The sequence below is a fragment of the Arvicanthis niloticus genome, chromosome 29 (assembly GCF_011762505.2).
Source record: "Arvicanthis niloticus isolate mArvNil1 chromosome 29, mArvNil1.pat.X, whole genome shotgun sequence".
In the NCBI taxonomy this organism is placed as follows: Eukaryota; Metazoa; Chordata; class Mammalia; order Rodentia; family Muridae; genus Arvicanthis; species Arvicanthis niloticus.
The window spans coordinates 24,186,923-24,206,431 of NC_133437.1; the positions used below are offsets into that span (position 1 = coordinate 24,186,923).

Consider the following 19,509-nt stretch of genomic DNA (forward strand, 5'->3'; position numbering starts at 1 on the left):
ATCAGGAAAACACACCCCTAGACTTGTCTACAGGCCTGTCTTTGCAAGGCATTTTTCTCAGTTGAGAAGCAACCACCAAAGCTTGTGCCAAATTGACAAAAATAAATAACAGCATACGCCTAGCTAAGTTTTCATCAGTTGGATACTGGATGATATAGTTAATGACTATAGCTTCCTAAGAAATAAATTTTCTGTTTCACTGTTTCTTAAACAGACAAAACAGTATAGCTACACACACACACACACACACACACACACACACACACACATGTATCTGAAGAAATGGCCACGCTTAACCAAGTTTCCACAGATAATTCTCTCAATAAAAAAACTTTTGGGTAACTGATTATTTGCCAATAAACACTTCAAAAAAATCTGTTTTTTTTTTTTTTTTTTAAATTAACTCTGGGACTAAAGTTCCAATTTCTTTCCTTATATAGAAAACAAAGCTTGTGTGTAGGAAAGAACAAAATATCTTGAGTTGTTATATATAAAAATTCATTGAAGAATGAAAGCAAACAAAACTTCAAAAAAAAAAAACCCAAATAAACCAAAAAACCTTCATAAGAAGTATCAATAATTCTTCTGGCTATGCTATACTATACTATGCATGGTTTTCTTTTCTCTCTTCCCCCCAACCCCCACCCCTTTTCTCTCTCTTTTTTTTTGGGTTTTTGTTTGTTTTGTTTGTTTGTTTTGGAGAGGGGTTCACTAGCCTCAAATTAACACTCCTCCTGCCTATCCATTCAGGGATTGATTACAGGCTTGAGCCACCATATCTGGCAATACTATATTTTTATAAGGAAGTATAGACAATAATTGAAAACAGAAACCAATTAACTGAGTATTAATATCATTAATGTCTTTGTTGTTTGAAAAAGACAAAACAAAAATGGTATAAAATAACTTTTATTTACATAATTTGTATCTACAGAACATAACTGCTTTCTTTAGAACAAGAAAATTTACAAATAAGATATTGCTTCTTTTGTCAAAACCTTCTTCAAGCACGGCATTATACATGGTCACTTGCATTTGAATAATACGGTGAACACTGGATATTAAGATTTTCATCTATGTTTTGCCTTAATTGTTTACCAACAATTAGACTTTTAAACCATGACTGGGCCACCTGCTAAGATGGAACTGACAGGAAGAAAACAGTCAAGAGAAGGCAAAGCCCTTTCATCATGTCTCCTTGAAGATTTCTACAATAAATTCCTTCCAACATCTTTCCACCATCACAAATCTTCCTGCCTTAAAGCTAAGCACACTGATTCTGTTTCTCTTTCCAACACCAGTTTGAGGCTGTGACAGAAGGACAGTTTGTTCACTGACTTGATTCTCTATACAACAAATGCCCCCTTTAGTCTTTATACAATAAATTATGTTTTCCATAAAATCAGTTTATTACAGATGAATGAGACAGAGGTTAAAAAATAAATATTACACAGGGATAAATAATAGTTTAGTCTCGGTAATCTAACCCAAGTAACACTTGAAAGAAAAACTTTACAGAACATGACATTTTTAAAACTAACAAAAAGGTATTGAAATAGCGATGTGAATTATGTCCATGATTTTGTGACATTGATTAATCACATGAATAGATGCATACTTTCGAGAATTTCCATCTAATGTATAGATCTTCCTTTATAACAGACATTAAACTATACGTTTTACTCTAAGCCACAGAAAAGAAACATGCTCACACTAAGTTCAATGAATCAGCACTCTAGACTCACTCATTTCTATTCTCTTTTGCTTAGAAACTTAAAAATTGGTCACCATTTTATCACTATGAAAAATGAAAATTATCTAGATGTAAAAATATTTTCCAACTCAAGTATTGCTCATTTCATAATACACTCAGAGTTTTTGAATCTTAGGCACTTTCTGCAAACAGCTCTCCTACACAGAGACAGCAGCACCTTCGGATTCTTATCCACTGGGATCTAGGGCTGGGAAAACTCACGTGGTAGTGTTTGCCTAGCATGTGGGAAGCTGGGGCTTCTACTCCCAGCACAGCATAAAAATGGGCGTGGTGGTACGCTCCTGTACTCCCAGAGTGGAGGATTACAAGCTGAAGAACACTTTCACACACATAGAGTGCAAGGCTAGTCTTCCACACCGGAAGCCCTGTAGGAAAAAGAAAACTACTGTGTAATGGGCTAGTCTGCCAACCTCACTCCTCCACTCAGCATCTGCCAAGCAGCTGCTGCCAGGACCACAGGAACTACAGTTCCGAAAGAATGTTTTGTGAAAAAACTTCTAACTATGGAGCTAATGGATCAATCGTATCAATCTATGAAGTTTTATAATAAAAATGAATACATTTGCTCTTTGAAGAGTTTAATTTGAACCAGGGTAAAAACTGTTAGGGAAACAAGACCATAAATCACAAGACTCAAAAACATCTAAGTTCATAATGAGGACATCACTGGCTTTGCTAAGTCTTCCAGCATTATTTTCTACTTTAACGGCAGAATCATGTTCTGCGGTTAAAGGCCCACATATCCTGTGAACAGAATTTAGTAGGGGAAATGCTATCACTAAATTTTTTTTAAGGACGTGTGTGTGTGTGTGTGTGTGTGTGTGTGTGTGTGTGTGTGTGTAAAATTCAGTTATATAGGACAATTTGTCTTTTATGTTAATTTTTTCTTCCAATGAAAATCCTGAGATTACAATAAGAAAATCAAAAATATTCACAGTACAAATTCAATATGCTAAAGTATGAGAAAAATATTCAAAACATCGACACTAAACATTTTTAATTATGACATTTTAAAATAGCTTTTAAAGTAAAGTGAAAAAAGAGACAAATTATTTGTTAATGCTTTCTTTACCCAAATCTGATAAGTGAAAATAATTAAATTGGGATATATTTAAATAAAAAATTTAAAAATAAATAATCTCTTTGATGCGCCATCTTTATAAATAGCAAGTTTAAATACTAGATCTTGAATCAGGACTAATGTTACATCACCATGAATTAGAAAAATACATTTTTTTCAGTCAAATAGATGATAATAGAAAAGTTTTAACTTTGCCATACCAAAGTGGAGTTTCACAATTTGCTTTCATATACTTACAGGCAACTGATCACTCAAGGAAAAAAACAAACAAACAAACAAACAAAAACCAACAACAAAAAAAAAAAACAAAGCCACAGAAACAAAACACAAAACACAGCCACTTTTATAAAGAAGGTCACTAAACAAAAACGTTAAATACAATCAAGCTCCCAGTACGTCAGCACTATGATTTATACAGATGTGTATGCAACAGTTCTCAAGCCCAGGGGACCTCAGCACAGGGTGCATCAAATGTAAACAAATGACTGCAATGCCTGTCAGTGAGACCAGTCTTAACTGCTTGCTATTTCTAAAATGCAGAGTCAATCAGAATGAAATGTTTCCCACTGATTCTAAGAGCTTCAAATGAAGCTCAATAAATATTCAAAATTGAGCTAAATAAAAACAGGTAGTGGTGCTCTTCTAAACACTGCTTTGTTAAAGTCAGGGTCACTGGAAATTTCAAACTCATTACAAAAATAGGAAGTAAAAAGAAGGGGAAACCCAGAAGAGTGCTTTATTCTATTTCATCCACTTCAATGAAGATGTCACTGAAGACGAACTCTGAGACTGTGGTTACCTCTTCTTCAGATGCTCCTTTTGGCCCATTTTTACATTTTTCTTCTAGCAATGGCTGATCAGAAGAAACCTAGGAAGATAATAAAACTGAAAATGTAATATACTGTTTATATATTGCTACTGGGGCAATGAGGTCTTGGGCTCAATCCCTAGCAAAAAGGAAAAAACAAGTGAACCAATCCCTAGGCAAGGAAGAGCTTTAATACTTAATAATAGGTAACTTCTGTAACATAATCACAAGGGGAGAGGACACCCAGAGAATGCTCAGTGATTACAACACTTGCAGACAGTTTGGCTACTCAGAACCCACATAAATACTAGGCAGGCATGACAGCCAGAGGTCAACCTCAGGCCTCCACACACATGTGCCCACATATAGGTGAAAACATAGACACAGGAGAAAAAAAAATAGAAGTAATAAAATAAACTAAATTTTTAATACCTGTAGCAGGATACTTATTCTGCTACATTGTATTCTCAGTGGAGCTCAGTGATTAGGCGGTAGAAGAGGAGGTGGAGCTGGGAGAGAAAGAGAGGAAGGGGAGGAGAAGAAGGAGGCTATCAGCCATGGAGAACCACGGATGGGTCAAAAGCTGTCCTGGGTAGCAACTTCTATCAAAAGGTTAGCTATTGGGTAGCAACTCTAATTGTGTGAGCATCTTGTTGATTGAGCATTTCTAAATATATAAATTCTTTAGATAATCATTAAGCTTTAAGAGTCTCATTTCTACTGGATACTGGGAGGATGGCAGATACTGGGCAGAGCCATCCCCCACGCTGGCATCTCGGGACTGCCAGGACCTGCGCATCTAGCTAGCCAGAGCCCCTGTAAGAGCCAAGAAGCAGTGGAAACATTGTGGCTGCCCAGGAACAAGCTGAACTGGGTACCATTCTCTAAATAGCACCCCTACAAATACCCATTATTAAGTAAATGACAGTGTGATTACCTCATCCTGATTCTCAGAAAAACAAATTTAAATATACAGAACTAAATCACTGTTAAGTCTATGCAAATAAAACATTTTAATTGCTAAAGAATTGATGCTCAAAAATTAGATTAGCATTTATATTTTAAAAAATAAAACACAGAAAACAGTATAATAGTAACATATGAACATAAACAAATACCAATCAAATAGATGTTTATGTGTTGTGTGAATTAATTTCTTAAATAATCCATGCATATGTATGTATCCCTGCACCATTTTATGTGCACCATAGTTAGAACTGGAGTTAGACAGTTGTGAGTCACCTTGTGGGTGCTGGGGACCAACCTGGGCCCTCTGCAAGAGCTGTAAGCTCTTTCCAGTCTCCAAAAGTCAGTTCTTTACCTGGCCAGACTTAACTGGACTCAGGGAGTTATTGAAGTAAAATAAAATAATGACATAGAATTGGGAGGAAGATCTGTTGAGGGCTCTCAGGGACAAGAGGGAACACAAGAATTAAAATATGACTTAAAAAATACGGTGCAGATCTTTAATTCCAGCACTTGGGAGGCAGAGGCAGGTGAATTTCTATGAGTCTGAGGCCAGCCTAGTCTACACGGTGAGCTCCAGGCTAGTCAAGGCTACATAGTGAGAGCCTGTCTCCAAAAAAAATTAAAAGTTTTATAAAAATGAGAGAAGTTGGGGTATTCAAGAAATACTGACTATACACCCATGTGCTGGAAAGTTAGACCTAGACCTTACACAAAACAACTCTAATGATGCAAAGGCTTAAATGTAAAACCGCAGCCAGGCAGTGGTGGGGCTGTAAAACCGCAGCCAGGCAGTGGTGGGGCGCCCTTTATTCCTGGCACTCCGGAGGCGGGGGCGGGGGCGGGGGCAGATGGATCTCTGTGAGTTTGAGAGCTGTCACAGAGAGAAACCCTGTCTCAAAAAAAACAAAACAAAAACCAAACAAAACAACAAAAATTTATTGTAACAAACCACAGAAAGATATTTTTATCTCTTAGATTATGGAAAGGAATATCTTTTGAAATGATTACAAAATCTGAAGGCAAAATGCTTTTGACAAATTTACCTATACAAAACTAAAAAAATATCTGCATGGTAAAACCAAACAAAATAAAAATATACATAGCATACAGAAAAATATTTCAACCTATATTATAAAATGCATTTTTCCTTTAATATTTTTAAGATATTCTACAAATCACTGTGAAAATAAAAGACAAGTTTTTCTTAAGTCAAATATCCAGAAAAGAGAATGACTGACTCACATACAAGTCCAACTGCACACAATACAAGTCTGTGCTCACAAAGGCTAGAGAATGAGTGGTCACAGGGGGACATTTCTACCATCTTACCCTTGGATTCCAGCTAAAATCAGCTGGGCTTAACATCATGATCTAAGAGGAGAGTGTGTGTGCTGGGTTAGGAGCAGAGGGCGCAGTGCTAGTACAGCTATTACGACACAGTAACTGTCATGAAGACAGAGCAGGCAGGTTCTGTCAGAAGAACAAGCATTCCTCCTTCCGTTGACCAAGCACTTCTAATTCTATCTACTAACAGAACAAACGTTTGTATTCTATACTGTTCTATATCTATCAAGTCTAAAGATAAACAGGTAAAGTGATCTATTTATAAGACAACTATTACTGTGCTTTTTGACATGGCACATAATTAGGAACTTGCTTATATAAAATCAGTATTACGAATCAGCACGACTCAATAATGGAACGCCATGCACTTATTACAGACAGGCCGACTAATGGTGGCAGAAGCCTGTAATCCCCATATTCAGATAACTCAGTCAAGACGATTAAGCTTTATTATTGAGATTTTTTGGGTCAGATTAAAAATAAAAACCAATCATGAGAATACTTTTAGACATCTATCACTAAAAAAATAAAAATATATGTTTCGATGTAGACATACATGAATGTTCACATCACCTCTGCTCAAAATGGTAAAGAACTTAAAAGAACGGAGAGGTCCTTTTGCAGGTAATAAGTGAGTAAAAGAAACTGAGAGTTTAATTCCAGCAGGCAGGCAGAACTTAGTTCAAGGACAGCCGGGTCTACACAGTAAGTTACAGGTCAGTCTTACTAAAATAATTTCTGACATACAACTAAAATTAAACTTGCTTTTTCTTCCCTCATTCAGATGACAGATGTATCTTATACACAACAAAATACAACAGTTCTTACATACCTGAGTTGCCGAACTTTCAGAGCTTCCAGTATTATCAGACTGAGTATCAGTAACACTTGGTGATGGGAGTGGATCTGAAGATTCTTGATTTTTTTTCTGGCTTGCATTAAGTGGATTAGGTTTTTTCAAATTTCGTCGTGATACAGGTATTTGAGGCTTTAGGCGCTTCTTACTGTGGTTTTGGGCCACTTCATCAGATTCCAAACTATTTTTTGGACATATTAATGATAAAAATCCCAAAGGCCTTCTGCCAGGTCTAGAAATGAATACACAAAGATTCAGACAAATATACAAAGGTACACACACACACCCTGCTTCACACACACACACACACACACACACACACACACACACACACACACACACACACCGCTTTTGCTGCTGATTTGATAGGAGGCCTTTCTATATATAGCTAAGGTCTCCCTGACTCAGCCTCTTAAGTACTGCTATGCTGTGGTAACAGGCACGTGTTACCAATCAGCAAGGCACATTCTTTTGTCAGGCACGGTGACAACACCTTTCATTCCAAGAGAGTCTCTTCGTTCCAAGCCAATACATAGTGAAGACTATGCCTCATCAGACTACAGCAAAGAAAAAGACACATTCTTAATTTCTATTAATGCTAAAGTGGTATACTTTACCAAGTACTGATGACACTACACTATGATGTATATCTGTGACACAGGCAGGGTTGTTTAAGCTTAGAAGTGCACATGAATTACATGGGGAGTATTATCAAAATGGAATTCTGAATTTGAAACAGGTAAGGCCTGAGTCATATGCACTATGACTACCTTTTAGGAAACATACTGAGTCAGTCCTTGGCACAGCTGCTTCTGTGCCACAACAGAACTCACTTAGCCTGAAGCCTACGAACCGTCTGTATGAGCTTTTGTATTGTCTGGGGTTTGGTTGTGGTTTTGGTTTTTCAAGGCAGGGTTTTTCTGTGTAGCCCTGGCTGTCCTGAAACTCACTCTGTAGCCCAGGCTGGCCTTGAACTCAGAGATCCACCTGCCTCTGCCTCCCAGGTGCTGGAATTGAAAGGCCTGCACCAGTATCCAGCCAATATTTGTTTATTTGTTTGTTTTTTCAGGACCAGGTCTCATTATGTAGGCTCTTGCTGTCCTAGAACTATGTAACCAGTCCAAGGCTGGCCTCAAACTCACAGAGATCTACCTACTTAGTGCTGGGATTAAAGGTAAGTTTCACCATGCTCACCTTGAAAATAAGCCTTTTAAAGACATACGTGTCTTTTTCTCTTTAGTGAAAGCTAGTGGCTGCTATCCTCGACTTACCAAGTTAAAGTTTCTGATGAGGCAACAACAGTAATTACTAATTACCCTACAGACTTCTCTCTAGTGTATATGTGAAAGCGATGTGGCAGCATGGACCATAAGAGAAACCATACTAAAAGCCATAACAAAATGACACACTATTTGGAAATTGAATACAAGAACTTCCAGAGTAACATGATACCAACTCTATGTTGTCTCATCTCAGCAACATGTTTGTTTCATACACTACAATGTTTATTTATCAAAACAAAGACCACAGACTGGAAAAGAAGTGCAAATGTCTAAGGATTTGTTGTTTGACATAGTCAGTTTCAGTAGTGCTAAGCTCCAGTCATATAGAATGTATACCTGGACTATTTATGTAGGTCTTGGGCTACACTGTCTTCCCTTTACGTAACTGATGGAAGCTACATCTACAAAACAACTTAGTCCTGGGTTTCATCCTCTATTATGCCTACTGCACATTGTTTCTCCTCACCTGGGGGCAGAGAGATAGTCAGTACAGAGTCTCTAATAATACCTGGTCAGAGGGGGTTTTGAAGATGACTTCATGTTGTCCCTCTGTTCAGAATTGGAAGCAGGATCAGTTTTCTCTTCTTTATCAGATACTATCTCACTCTGAGGCAATTGAGTCACGGTGTTTTCTATACATGCATCTTTTATTTCTTCAAGAGATCCAGATGATTCTGTATTCTGAAAAGTTGTTTCATTGTGTTCTTTTTGAGTTTTTGAAGTTGCATATGTGCTCTCAGAGGTAGGAAAAATGCCTTGTCCCATGCAAGAATCTTTTTTCAAAGAGAAAAAATAGAGAGGAGAGAGAGTTGAAATATTAAAAAAAAAAAAAAAAAAAAAAAAAAAGAGTCAAATAAATTGGAGTGTCTGAAGGAAAAACCCATGATGTTCTTTAGTAAACCCAGCTCAGAAAAAACAATATATTATAGTCAGTGGGTGGGGTCGACTATTAGGAACTATCGATTAGAGCAGGGAACAATGGTGTAAGCCTGTAATCCTAGCACCCGAAAGGCTAAACAGAAAGACTGCTTTATGAGTTTGAGGAGGCCAGCCTGGGCTACACAGAGATAGAGTGAGACCCTATCTCAAGAAGGAAGAAATAAATAAACAGAGGAAGGGGAGGAGAGGGAAGGGGAGAAGGAGGGAGGGAAGGAGAGAGGGAGGGAGAGAGAGAGAGACAGAGACAGAGAGACAGACAGATGGAAGATAGCCTAGTTTCTTCAACAAAAAGCGCTGATAGTTACTGTCATACAGAATGAAGCTAGTTAGTTATCTCTTATCCTGTATAAACTCAATTTAAAATGTATCAAAGGTCTTACTCTAATCCTTAGAGTAAAACATTAAAAAAAGCTTCTAGCCGGGCGGTAGTGGCGCATGCCTTTAATCCCAGCACTTGGGAGGCAGAGGCAGGCGGATTTCTGAGTTCGAGGCCAGCCTGGTCTACAGAGTGAGTTCCAGGACAGCCAGGGCTACACAGAGAAAATCTGTCTGGAAAAACAAAACAAACAAACAAACAAATAAACAAAAAAAAAACAAACCAAAACCAAAACCAAAAGCTTCTAAATGCAGAGATAAGGATAAAATTTAGTATATCTAAAGTTTGTCGGATATCTGTTTTACCCATGGTGATGGCTCTTATTAAAATAAATAAATAAATAAATAAATAAATAAATAAATATCAAGGGTACTTAAGAAAATATAGTCTTATTTAAATTTACTTCACTCACCTGTTTTCTCAAAAACATTTAATTCCTCTGAATATACCTGTTTCAAAAAAATATACAAAAAGTTTTAGAAATCCAATTATGTAAATTACAATCCCATCCCCTTCATCATGCTACAGAGAAAAAGAGCACTTCTGAGAAAGCTCTAGAGTTAGATGTAGAATCATACCTCAAATCAACTTATCTGTGAAAAAATATACTGCTGCTATTTAAACAGCTCTAGAACACACTGGGAAAGAGAAAGCTGTCACATGTCATTTATCTCAGGTGTAATAATGATACCAACCACCAACTCTCAAAGGACATCAACTGAAACACATTTTTCACATTTATGGAGTCTCACACAGACTGAGCAAGTGCTCTACCGCTGACGTACATCCCTGACCCCTCAACTCAAACCAATACGTCATGGTCATTCGAATAATGCAAAGCTGCTCCAACATAAAATGACGTCACCAAGTCAAATATAACTCAGAAGGAGAAAAATCACATTTACAGAATTATCCATTCTTTAAAAAAAAAAAAAAAAAAAGGGTTTCTGCAAGCATGCTACTTTGTAGGAGGAAGCTGGCTGTTCTAGCATTTATCCATAATCCCATCCTGGAAGACAGAGGCAGAAGAATCTAGAGTTGTGAGTCCAGCCTGGACTATATAACCAGATTCTACTTGTTTCAAAAGAAAGAAAAAAGACAGAGAGAAATATTTTATACAAAATGTTTTATTGTTAAAGTTAAAACAAAGTTTACAAAATAAAATCACTAACCCAGCACATTTTTTCTTTTTCTTAAATCTTATTATTTTTATGTCTAGTATCTTGTTTGCATTTATGTCTGTGCATGAAGTGAGTGTCAGATGCCCTTGGAGATCAGATGAGGCATTAGCTCCATTGAGCAGGAGTTACCTATAGTTGTGAACTACCATTGGGTGCTGGAAATTGAACCCAGGTCTTCTGCAAGAACAAGTGCAAGAACAACTCTTCAGCCCTATGCATATTTTAACATATTGATAACAATATGCATTTTTCATTTGTACTTTACATTTTCTATGAGTGGGGAGTAAGGTGAATATGGGTGGAGTCAGAGGACTGCCTCTGGGACCGTCCACAGATCAGCCTCAGAAACACTGTCACCTCTTTGAACATCAGCCTAGACTGCCTGACCGCAGGGATCCTCCTGTGTCTGCCTGCCCAGCACGAGGATTAAAAGCAAATGCCACTATACCTGCCATTTCTAGGAGAGGGCAGGACACTAAACACAGTTCTCATCCTTCCAGTCTGGGCCTGAGCACTGAGCAGATTCTGGGTGGCAGCTCTGCCCCCAATCTCACAGAACCTAGAGGAAGTGGGCCTCCAAGGAGCTCTAACCTGGGCAGTATCTTAGGTAAAGAGATAGCAACACCCGCCCCAAACAGAAATTAACTGGGACCCACTAGGACTCAGGAAGTCACTCCTGTCCTGGAGCACTGGTTCCTTCCTGTCTGCGCCTGAACACTGAGATCTTAGGCTCCAGCTCTAACCCTAGTAGTAACACCCACCCCACAAAGTTCTGATACAACCAAGATAATAGGAGAGATAGGCTCCAGGCAGAGACAGGGCAGGTACCACTAAGGAGATCCAGATGGTGAAAGGCAAGCGCAAGAATATAAGCATCAGCAACCCAGGGTTCTTGGCATCATTAGAACCTAGGTCTCCCACAGAAGAAAGTCCTGAATTCCCCATTTCACTAGGAAAGCAAGATTCAGATTTAAAATTACTTCTAATGATGATAACAGGAGACTTTAAGAAGGACATAAATAACACTCTCAAAGAATTTGAGAACACAGGTAAACAGGTAAAAGCCCTTAAGGAGGAAGTACAAAAATCCCTTAAATAATTACAAGAGAACAAAACCAAACAGGTGAAGGAATTGAACAAAACCATCCAGGACATAAAAATGAAAGTAGAAATAAAGAAATCACAAAGGGAGTCTACCCTGGAGATAGAAAACATAGGGAAAAAAAAAAAAATCAGGAATCATAGACACAAACATCACCAACAGAATACAAGAGATAGAAGAGAGAATCTCAGGTGCAGAAGATACCATAGAAAATATTGACACAACTGTCAAAGAAAACGCAAAATGCAAAAAGTTCTTAACACAAAACATCCAGGAAATCCAGGACACAATGAGAAGACCAAACCTAAGGATAATAGGTATAGATGAGAGTGAAGATTCCCAACTTAAAGGGCCATAAATATCTTCAACAAAATTATAGAAGAAAACTTCCCTAATCTAAAGAACAAGATGCCCATAAACATACAAGAAGCCTATAGAGTGCCATATAGACTAGACCAGAAAAGAAATACCTCCTGTCACATAATAATCAAAACACCAAGTGCACAAAACAAAGAAAGAATATTAAATGCAGTAAGGGAAAAAGGCCAAGTAACACATAAAGGCAGACCTGTCAGAATTACACCAGACTTCTCACCAGATACTATAAAAGCTAGAAGATGCTGGACAGACGTCATACAAACCCTAAAAGATCACAAATGCCAGCCCAGGCTACTATACCTAGCAAAACTCTCAATTACCATAGATGGAGAAACCAAGATATTCCACAACAAAACCAAATTTATACAATATCTCTCCACAAACCCAGCATTGTAAAGGATAATAGCAGGAAAGCTCCAATACAAGGAGGGAAATTATACCCTAGAAAGAGCAAGAAAGTAACCCTCTTCCAACAAATCCAAAAGAAGATAGCCACACAAAGATAACTTCACCTCTAATAACAAAAATAACAGGAAGCAGCAATCACAGTTCCTTAATATCTCTTAACATCAATGGACTCAATTCCCCCAATTAAAAGACACAGGTTAATAAACTGGATACATAAACAGGACCCAGCATTTTGCTGCATACAGGAAACCCACCTCAGTGACAAAGACAGACTCTACCTTAGAGTAAAAGGCTGGAAAACAATTTTTAAAGCAAATGGTCGTAAGAAACAAGCTGGAGTAGCCATTCTAAAATCTCCAGCCCGAGAACACAAAGGGAGGGACTCATGGCCCCACCTGTATAGGTAGTTGAGGGTGGCCTTGCCAGGCACCAGTGGAAGTGGAGAGCTTTGAAAGTTTGGATTCCCTAGTGTTGGGGAATTGCAAGAGCAGGGAGGCAGGAATGAGAGGATAGTAGGAGCATATCCTCATAGTAATTGGAAGAGAGGGGATGGGGTAAGGGGTTAGGCATCAGTGGAAGTGGAGGGCCTTGGTGCCTGAAAGTTTGGATTCCCTAGTATTGGGGAATTCGAGAGCAGGGAGGTGGGAATGGAAGGATGGTGGGAGCACACCCTCATAGAAACTCCCAAAATTATATGGATTAGACATGACAGAGGCAGGCCGCCAGAAGACTAGATTCCAGAATTCAAACAAAAAATTATCTTGATACTAAAATTTGTTTTGAGAATTGTATATTGCAGAATACACAGCCTTGTGTATCTACTCATCAGGCAAGCTGAGCAGACCTGCTCGAACCTCTGATGTCCTAGAATTCCATCTGGATGCAGTGAAGACACAGTGTCAGAGGCTTATCAATTTACTCTTCCCCCCACTCCTCTTCTAATATTTCAACGCCAATAATCAGCTTGAAGAAGTTAATGAAGAGTCGGCGCTCCTATTCCCTGGGCTTGGGGACTGAGGTGATTAATATTGGGCTGTCTTTCTAGGGGAAAGTAGTGGTTTTGTTGGAACAGGGAGGATTAGCTAGGACTCATTGCATAGCCATAACCTATTGGTAGAAATATGTATAACTGTTATTAAGATGAAGTTATAATTTCTTAAATGGTAAAAAATTTACTTTGATTTAAAATTTAAGTTTTTCATTGGTACAAGCTTCTTACTGATATAAAAGTGAGATGAATATTGTTACTCTCATAGGCATTGTGCCTATATAACACATTTAGGAATACAAGGCTTAGACCCAATCCTTCTTTAACTTTTCTAACTGATTTGAGCTGGTTAGCCTGTGAGTTGAGGGACTATAGCAAATTCATGGCTCTGAGTTTATTGTTAGGGTGTTTTCTATATTTTATTTAGGAATAGCTGAGAGGACTTAACAGACAACAGTACAGATTGCCTTACATAGATAGTTGGTTTTCAAAACGTCAGAAGTCCACAGAATTGACGTTACAAACATTTCTGTATTAATGTTCATTTTGATTAGTGACCTCTCTGCTCCCGAGAGCTTCCTGTCGTGGATTCTAAGAAGAAATTGAGCATCTTTGGAGTTACTCCAGTTGTGGTGAGACAGACACCAGGCAAGAATTGCCTCTTTTCATCTACAGACAAATTACTGTCCAGAAAAGAACACACTTGTGGAATAGTCAACTGATTCTATCTGCCAATACAGAGTAATCAGTCCTTAATAATTCTGCATCACTAGGTCTGTCAGATGATTCTGGGCCAGAAGGCTAAAGACCAGATACTCCAACGTTTTGTAGTATAGGGACTGTTCAGGTGTTCAGCAGTCTCTATAAATTGGCTAAGTTTTAGAAGCTATGCTTTGTGCTTCCCATAATTTTAGTTAACTCAGTCATTCTGGATTTCTGATGAGGTTGAAGACTTGTCTCATAGCCAATCCCGGTTATTTACTTTGAGAGAAAAGATTTGAGAGAATGGTTTTCAGCTGACATTCATTCTAAAGCCAAGAAAAAAGCTAGGTATAGAACTAAGTCTTTTAATTAGGAGAGATGACAGAGGTTCTGGTTAGTCAACAAAATGATGGACTGGGTATTAGGTCTATCTTGTACCTTACTGACACAAATTGGTATAGTTATGCTCTAACTGTATTTTGAGAGAAAAGTTTTATTTTAACAGGAAGGGTGATATGTAGGAGGAACTAGGGTGGGAGGAGTAAGGAGAGGAAGAGGAAGAGTAAGGAGAGGAGGAGAGGAGGAGCTAGATGACAAGAGAGAGAGAAGGCAGGGGAACATGAAGGCAGATGTTCGAGTGTCTCTGCCAGTCAAAGATAGTTGATATATCTAGGTTGGGTATTGGTTTACACTTCTGATTGTATGGGCATCTTGTTATTGAGCATTACAAAACTTATAAAGCCTTTGATTAACATTAAAAAAAATTGTATAAAAGCAAAAAGAAGGGAGGATGAGATAGGGGTTTTCTAGGGAGAGGAAATGGGGAAAGGGGATGGCATCTGAAATGTAAATAAAATATCCAATAAAAAAATAAACACAGTTCTCACACTTGAACTCAAGTACATTCATTATCCACTGAGTCTTTACCCTGCCTCCACGTGTATTCCTTAAAAATTAAAAACAAAGGGGCTGGAGAGATGGCTCAGTGGTTAAGAGCACTGACTGCTCTCTCAGAGGTCTTGAGTTCAATTCCCAGCAACCACATGGTGGCTCACAACCATCTGTAATGGAATCTTATGCCCTCTTCTGGTATGTCTGAAGAGAGTGACCGTGTACTTACACAAATAAATAAAAATAAAAATCTTAAAAAAAAAAAGTTATAGTGAGCACTATTAAACATTACTGCTTATGTCACCATCCCCTCACAGTACACAGTGTACTAATTAAAACTTTTTTTCTATAGCAAATCAAAATTTATGGATCACAAATGATGATATATAACTATAATCTAAATACTTTAAAACATAGGTTATCAACGTATGGGTCTTGACTTCTTTGGGGGTCACATAGCAGGTATCCTGCATATCAGATATTTAGATTATGATTCATAACGATAGCAAAATTACAGTTATGACATAGCAATGAATTAATTTTATGGTTGGGGTCACCACAACATGTGAACATGTATTAAAGGATTACAGCATTAGGAATGCTGAAAACCACTGCTCTAGTCACTAAACCAGAAGGTTCATGACTTTTAGACAGACAGACAGACAGACAGGCAGACAGGCAGATAAGCAGACAGGCAGGCAGGCACGCACAAACACACACGCACATCAGAGAACTTTGTCTCACTTCTGATAAGACCCAGGAAGATAGTAAATGACTATAATCTCACCATCAGCAAGGCTGAGGCAAGACAATCATAAGTTTGAGGACAGCCTGGGCTACTCCAAGTTCCAGGCCAATCTGAGTTCCACAGCTAGACACTGCCCTAGAAAAATAAAACAACAACAAAGTCCGCCAACAGACCTGGGTATAGTTCAATGCTAAAGCATCTGTTTTGCACAAGCCAGTTCCTAGATTAGTTCCCAGCAATGCACAAGTAAACAATGACACATAGAAGAGTCTTTCTCTCTATACTGGCTTTCTATTTTCTAACTGGAAGCCCAGTATGGGCCAGGTAACTTATAAAAGAATAAAGCAAAACAGAAAAAGTTACTTTAAAAAATCTGTATGAAAAAGGTAGACTTAAAAAAACCTAAATATTTAAATCTCATTAACATTCACATATTTAAAACAAAAAATTAAAAAAGTAAAACACAGAAGTCTTTTATTAAAGTCATTAAAAAAAAAAAAAAAGTAATGCCAGGTGTGGTGGCATACACTTTTAATCCTGGAGGCAGAGACAGGCCTCTGAGTTCAAGGCCAGCCTGGTGTACAGGGCTACTCAGAGAAACCCTGTCTTAAAAAATAAAATAAAAAAAGAACAAGATCAGTAATACATTTTAGAAACAAGTTAAAAATATAGAAGTCATTTTCAGAGAAAGAATCAGACAGAAATAAGTAGTACTTAATCACATGGGAAGATGTCTAATTTTACTAATAAACACAAAAAATATTAAGAATTTCAAATACCAAATTTTTCCTACCAAATAAATAACAGTGGCACTTGTTTTATCTACTACTGAAAACTGTTATCTTCAACTTCTCCTTTCAGAACATAAGTTTAAATGCAATTTTTATAGTGAAGTTACAGATTAGGAGCAATACCATAATATTGATATTGAATAAAAAAAAATAACAAAACCAAAAGGATACCAGGAAACTTGTACAGTAAACAGGGACATAGATGTAGTCTGATTGGACTTCCTGTGGTATCCACAGGTACATCTGATACTCATGCATAAATAGATATACATGCAGACAAGGTATTATACATAAAATTAATAAGATTTAAATAAGATAAATCAGCTGGGTTTATTTGAGATTTTATTTGATAAGCTTTGTTTGAACTCTAACAATAAAATATTATGTAGGAAAAGTTCCTCCTCCCCGTCTTTTTTACTTTTGGTGTCAATGCTGACTGAGCTAAGGGGAGCAGATGAGCCACCTCAGGACATGATGGATTTACAGAGCAGTCGAGGAGGCGAGAAAGGGCCCATGAGGCTGGAGAGTGGAATGGAGATGCACACGAACCAAACAACATGAGGCTTTGGAGGATGTGGTTTTATTCCTGAGAGAGAGAAAAAAATGCTAATGTATGATGAGGAGTGGAGTATTACTATTACTTTCACATGTTAGAAAGTTCCCTCAGAGTCCTGAAGTTGTTACTGTACAGCCCACAGTTGCTAGGTAGGTGGGAGAGTGAAGATCTGGACTGACAGAAAGGTATTAGCTCTATTTTCTAGGTAGGTGGGAGAGTGAAGGTCTGGACTGACAGAAAGGTATTGGCTCTATTTTCTAGGTAGGCGGGAGAGTGAAGATCTGGACTGACAGAAAGGTATTGGCTCTATTTTCTAGGTAGGTGGGAGAGTGAAGATCTGGACTGACAGAAAGGTATTAGCTCTATTTTCTAGGTAGGTGGGAGAGTGAAGATCTGGACTGACAGAAAGGTATTAGCTCTATTTTCTAGGTAGGTGGGAGAGTGAAGATCTGGACTGACAGAAAGGTATTAGCTCTATTTTCTAGGTAGGTGGGAGAGTGAAGGTCTGGACTGACAGAAAGGTATTAGCTCTATTTTCTAGGTAGGTGGGAGAGTGAAGATCTGGACTGACAGAAAGGTATTAGCTCTATTTTCTAGGTAGGTGGGAGAGTGAAGGTCTGGACTGACAGAAAGGTATTGGCTCTATTTTCTAGGTAGGCGGGAGAGTGAAGATCTGGACTGACAGAAAGGTATTGGCTCTATTTTCTAGGTAGGTGGGAGAGTGAAGATCTGGACTGACAGAAAGGTATTAGCTCTATTTTCTAGGTGGGCGGGAGAGTGAAGATCTAGGCTGACAGAAAGGTATTGGCTCTATTTTCTAGGTAGGTGGGAGAGTGAAGGTCTGGACTGACAGAAAGGTATTAGCTCTATTTTCTAGGTAGGCGGGAGAGTGAAGATCTAGGCTGACAGAAAGGTATTGGCTCTATTTTCAGCCACTGTAGGTTTCCTGATTACTTTTCAATGTTCAATTACATTTTTGAACTGGTTAAAAATGATCATTTCAAACTACCTTGACCTGGGTTATATATAATGATAAGTGTCAGAAATATTTTTTCATATGTCTATACATCAGTATGTATATATGTATGTATGTATGTATGACGTATTATGCATGTATGTATAAAGGCTTAGAGATAGATGGGAAAAATAAAACAGATCCTTGGCAATGTGGCCAAGGTACTTAGTTAATAACTTGATCTTACCTCAGAGGTACATTCTTGATAATCAATTCCTGGAGCAATTGAGGACTTTTTAGCAGGAGGAACATGAAAACTTTCATCAGGACTACAACAAAATCTCTTCCTAGATGTAAGATCCAAATTAGCAGGAGGCTTTTCAGAATCGCCACTTTTAGATGGAGATAAGCACGTAGCATCTTGAACAACTGAAGAGGCTTGTAAACTCCCACTGCATAGAAAACAAATACATGCAAAACCAGTCACTATTCCAATGAAAGTCCTCATGAGTACCAGAAATACAAGCTGATAAATAGTTTGGGGTGTGCATTCACACTTAAAGGCTCACAACTTAAATTCAACAACATTGAATTAAGTTTAAAGAACACATAAAGCATTTTCCTTGTCTAAAAGCTTTAATTCTCCAATAACACATCAAATAAGTGTCACATGGTGAAAAGCAGTACATTAGCTCACGCCTCAAAAGCAACAAAACAGATATAACTGTATCACAGATACACTTTTAGCTTGTTTTTTGATTGTTTGGTTGGTTTTGGCTTTTCCTTGTTTTAAGTCAGGATCTTTCATTTAGCTCTGGATATCCTGAACTCTACAAATAGACCAGGTTGGCCTCTGCCTCTTGTGTGCTAGGATTAAAGAAAGGCATATGCCACCATACATGTCTCAAGTACACATTTAAATGACATTGTCATCAAATATAAAAGCATTTTGTCTTCTTATTACTACATAATTACTAAGTAAGATCTCCACAACAATCACCAACAATGTCAGCGACTGTCATAGTACTCACTTGTATAAGACAACATTGAGGTAAAGAAAAAAACAGGCCCTGATAGAGCAATAATGTCTTTCCATACCCAACTCTTAAGAACATAGATCAACCAGACAGACAAAAAACCTTCAAAGAAATACGCTAAGTTACACTAAGACCAAGTGGATATATACATGGAAATGTAATACCACATATGCACAAAGATTTAATTAAAGAAATCAGAAGGGAAAATAAAAAATTCCTAGAATCAAGAAACTTTGGAATTTGTGGAACAAGGTGCCTACCACAAGAATGAAGGTCTGAAGAGCTCCAGTCTGTGACCTTAGAGCTTTGATTCCTGTGGCGGGAAGGAGCAGTGAGACACTG

General features: G+C 37.9%; 1 protein-coding gene across 4 annotated transcripts in view; it reads right to left on the reverse strand.

Moving 5' to 3' along the window:
• Window positions 1-893: 893 nt before the first annotated feature.
• Bdp1 (BDP1 general transcription factor IIIB subunit) overlaps window positions 894-19,509 on the reverse strand; it is a 92,817-nt gene continuing 74,201 nt past the window's right edge. For all 4 annotated transcript variants that reach the window (XM_076927281.1, XM_076927279.1, XM_076927280.1 and 1 more), the window contains exons 35-39: window positions 18,378-18,582; window positions 9,843-9,879; window positions 8,624-8,888; window positions 6,809-7,064; window positions 894-3,723 (exon numbers count right to left, since the gene is read on the reverse strand). In XM_076927281.1, the coding sequence (XP_076783396.1) occupies window positions 3,592-3,723; window positions 6,809-7,064; window positions 8,624-8,888; window positions 9,843-9,879; window positions 18,378-18,582 (895 nt within the window). In that variant the 3' untranslated portion in view covers window positions 894-3,591. The remainder of the gene's footprint in view (window positions 3,724-6,808; window positions 7,065-8,623; window positions 8,889-9,842; window positions 9,880-18,377; window positions 18,583-19,509) is intronic.